This window comes from Centrocercus urophasianus, unplaced genomic scaffold (assembly GCF_019232065.1).
Source record: "Centrocercus urophasianus isolate 14NV4802_14NV808 unplaced genomic scaffold, USGS_Curo_1.0 seq_8, whole genome shotgun sequence".
Lineage (NCBI taxonomy): Eukaryota > Metazoa > Chordata > Aves > Galliformes > Phasianidae > Centrocercus > Centrocercus urophasianus.
Window position 1 is genome coordinate 72882 of NW_024885421.1, and position 3724 is coordinate 76605.

The 3724-nt window shown below is 53.5% G+C and overlaps 2 protein-coding genes across 3 annotated transcripts in view; one reads left to right on the forward strand and one right to left on the reverse strand.

The window, feature by feature from the left end:
- The window catches only part of LOC122171075 (B-cell differentiation antigen CD72-like), a 2136-nt gene extending 675 nt beyond the window's left edge, over positions 1-1461 (forward strand). The window contains exons 4-7 of the mRNA XM_042838409.1: positions 53-367; positions 464-612; positions 718-779; positions 1185-1461. Coding sequence (XP_042694343.1) covers positions 53-367; positions 464-612; positions 718-779; positions 1185-1332 — 674 coding nt within the window. The 3' untranslated portion in view covers positions 1333-1461. The remainder of the gene's footprint in view (positions 1-52; positions 368-463; positions 613-717; positions 780-1184) is intronic.
- Positions 1462-2349: 888 nt separating this feature from the next.
- The window catches only part of LOC122171074 (B-cell differentiation antigen CD72-like), a 2049-nt gene continuing 674 nt past the window's right edge, over positions 2350-3724 (reverse strand). Inside the window, exons 4-7 of one of the 2 annotated variants that reach the window (XM_042838408.1) lie at positions 3358-3672; positions 3113-3261; positions 2878-2966; positions 2350-2674 (exon numbers count right to left, since the gene is read on the reverse strand). In XM_042838408.1, the coding sequence (XP_042694342.1) occupies positions 2530-2674; positions 2878-2966; positions 3113-3261; positions 3358-3672 (698 nt within the window). In that variant the 3' untranslated portion in view covers positions 2350-2529. Of the gene's footprint in view, positions 2675-2877; positions 2970-3112; positions 3262-3357; positions 3673-3724 lie in introns of both variants that reach the window. The other variant, XM_042838407.1, reaches the window with a different exon arrangement.

Below are 3724 nucleotides of genomic sequence, written 5' to 3' on the forward strand. Positions count from 1 at the left end.
CTACTCAGGCTGCCCCATCCCCATGCTCCAGCTCACTTTGTCCCATCCACAGACTGGCAGGTGAACCACCAGCTGCAGAACGTATCCAGGGAGCAGGCCACTGAGCGCGGCCACTTCTCACAGGAGGCACAGGTGTGGAAGCAGAGCCTGAGGCAGACACAGCAGGAGCTGGCATGGGTGCAAGAGGAGCTGCAGCAAGCATGGCAGGCGGCCCACCGCAGTCAGCAGGAGCTGGCCAGGCAGGATGTCGAGCTGGTGCGTGTCTCAGGGGCCCTGAATGCAACCCAGAAGGAGCTACAGGATGTGCAGGGGAAGCTCAGTGCCATCAAGCAAGCAGCGAACAGCCTGCATGTCTGCCTGAATGCGGGTATGGGCACAGAGCAGTGGGGAGGGGGCAGTGCCTGAGGGGTGCGGGGCCCACGTCTGCAGGCGGCCAGCAGCTGAGCTGTGCTGCTGTCTCCAGACTGCTGCCCCTCGGGCTGGCTGCTCTACCGCGGCAAGTGTCTCTTCATCTCGGCGGTGAAGAAGAGCTGGTGGGAAAGCCACAGGGATTGTGTGAAGAAGTCTTCCCATCTGCTGATCCAAGATGAATGGGAGTCGTGGATGCTGCCGGTAAGTATGGGGGCTGCAGCTCCACAGCAGGATGCCCCCCAGGCTGTCCCAGCACTCCTGACTACCAGGCACGGTGGAGGCACTCAACGTGTTCTTTCCTCACAGAATTTTCTCCAAGCAAACAGTGCCAGGTACTGGATCAAGAGAGAATTTTACAGTGCAAAGAGGTTAGTTGTGTATGAGACTGCAAGCTGTTTTGCACGTATATCTAGCAGTCCCTGGCCCAATCATTGGAAGTGCAGGTTACCCTATTTCCCATACCCCTGATGTGTCTTTTCAACTCATGAGCTCCTCCTTAGAGTGGTGCTCCAAACAGCTATAGTCAGAGCCCACTCGTAGGGCACAGCACCACGCTCCCCAGGAAGCGATGCTCAGATTCAGCTTCATATCCTAGTGTATGGTTCAGTGCCATCCATAAGCTTGTCCACTTGGTAGTAGGATGGACTTGGTCAGAGAAAACCACTATCGGGAAGGAGACTCTTCTTTCACTGTGTCCTCAGTGCAGGAACTTGAGGTTGTGTGCAGGCGGTGTATGCTGTCCCTGCTTCTCTGACATGTGTCCTGTCTCCTAGGTATGATTACAGTGAAGATTGTGCACTGTTAGTAGCCGGGAAAATGCAGAGCTTACCATGCTGGAGGCTTTACCCATGGATCTGTGAGCAGCCCCCAAAGCTGAGCAGTGTGACCGAGAGCCTCACTCCTCTCCTGACCGAGGACTGACCCTGCTGCCAGCCCCTCCATAATACAGGCCTGGGGGACAGCAGCTGGGCTGCCCATAGAAATATCCCAGTGCTGTATATGCATTCTTTCCAACATGTGGCAAAGCACGGAGAAAATGTTCTGGAGAACTGCCTGTATTTTAAAGCAAAGCTTATGAAAAATAGACCTCATTCCCCTCTCTCACATGCATGCGGACACTTTTACCAACATTTTCCTGCTCCTTGATCTGCACACATGTCCCCTTGTCCCATAGCCAGTCTTTCATGGTGATATCATATTGGATTTGTGGGGTATTCAGGTTGGATACTAGAAAAAATTTCTTCTCCACAAGAATTGTGATGCACCTGCACAGGCTGCCCAGGAAGCTGGTGGATTCACGGTCTCTGTGGGCAGCCAAGAGCCATGGAGATGTGGCAATGAGGAACATGGTCAGTGGGGGTGGTTTGGGCTGAAGTGAAGGCAGACAGGTTAGGAACACAAATGGGGCCATCATAGCCATCTTCAAAATGTGTAAGAGGTGATTTATTGACTGCCTTGCAGAGGTTGTGAGCAGAGCTCAGTATGGCATGGCTGAGAGCCATGACCAGAGGGCAGAGCACTGCGAGCATGTCATCAAGATCCAGGAATGAAATCACCAACCCAAGAGACAGGTTGAAAAGCCAACTACACGTGTTCTGTGTTAATATGGGGTTCTTTCAAGGATGTCTTTGGTGGTATTGAGGTACCACAGGAAAGTGTTACCCAGAAAGTCATGTGTTACATAAGCCAGGTCCATATATGGCCAGGAACTTATTTACGAAGAACGTGGCTGCTGACTGAGTTTCTAATCAGCATTTTTACCTTGTTAGGGCACCTATCAACTCTAGCAGGGAACAGTGTATCTCCTCAAGGCTTGTATGATGTTGAGACTCTGCTTTGAGGCTCCAGCTGCCAGGAACAAACCAACCTTCCCTAAACAGAATGTCAGGTTGTGAAGAGTTCGAATTAACTGCTGAAGGCCCTGAATTTATTGTCAAGTATCAAGGATGGGCATGAGTGTGAGAAACAGACAGGCAAGTTTTAAAACACTCTCTTTCCCCATCTACCTCCCCAGACCATGTCAAGCCACAAGCACAGTGCCATGCACAACCGGAAGGCTGTCTTCCTTTTGTATCCATGGCTTCTGTCTCCAAGTCCTGTGATGGAGGAGTGCCAGAGTCACTCTTTGGCAAGCAGAGAAAAGATGCTCTCTGATACGCCGCTCATATTTGGAGCTTGCTCACAGATCCATGCATAATCCTCTCTGCAGTTTTTCTGGTCTATCATCCCATGGGCTGTTGCTACACAGTAAGTAAGCTCTCCCCTAGAATTGAAGAAGCAGGTGAGAGGTTACAGGGTGACATATTTGGTGATGTCCCCAGCCTGCTGTTTGCCACCAGGTCCTTTCAGCAAAGCAGAAGAGCCAGAGTTGTTCCCACCAGAACATCCTTCCTTGGTCAGGGACAGAGCCAGGCAGGGTGTGGTACATCTAACACTGGCTGGCCAAGAGGGACATTACTGACTTACATGTTATGTGGCTTCTTATTCAGCTTCTGAATATCTGATGGCCAGTATCTTCCTCCAATCCAGTACCTGGCACCACCTGTTTGCAAAAACTGCTGTGGGAAGAGAATCTGTCGAGCTATATGTTCAGTGGCCAGGAGCACTGGGACCACCTGTGTTCCCAGCAGCCCGTATGCCAGGGCGGTGGCAGCAGGCAATAGGGGGCATCCTGCTGTGGAGCTGCAGCCCCCATACTTACCGGCAGCATCCACGACTCCCATTCATCTTGGATCAGCAGATGGGAAGACTTCTTCACACAATCCCTGTGGCTTTCCCACCAGCTCTTCTTCACCGCCGAGATGAAGAGACACTTGCCACGGTAGAGCAGCCAGCCCGAGGGGCAGCAGTCTGGAGACAGCAGCACAGCTCAGCTGCTGGCCGCCTGCAGACGTGGGCCCCGCACCCCTCAGGCACTGCCCCCTCCCCACTGCTCTGTGCCCATACCCGCATTCAGGCAGACATGCAGGCTGTTCGCTGCTTGCTTGATGGCACTGAGCTTCCCCTGCACATCCTGTAGCTCCTTCTGGGTTGCATTCAGGGCCCCTGAGACACGCACCAGCTCGACATCCTGCCTGGCCAGCTCCTGCTGACTGCGGTGGGCCGCCTGCCATGCTTGCTGCAGCTCCTCTTGCACCCATGCCAGCTCCTGCTGTGTCTGCCTCAGGCTCTGCTTCCACACCTGTGCCTCCTGTGAGAAGTGGCCGCGCTCAGTGGCCTGCTCCCTGGATACGTTCTGCAGCTGGTGGTTCACCTGCCAGTCTGTGGATGGGACAAAGTGAGCTGGAGCATGGGGATGGGGCAGCCTGAGTAG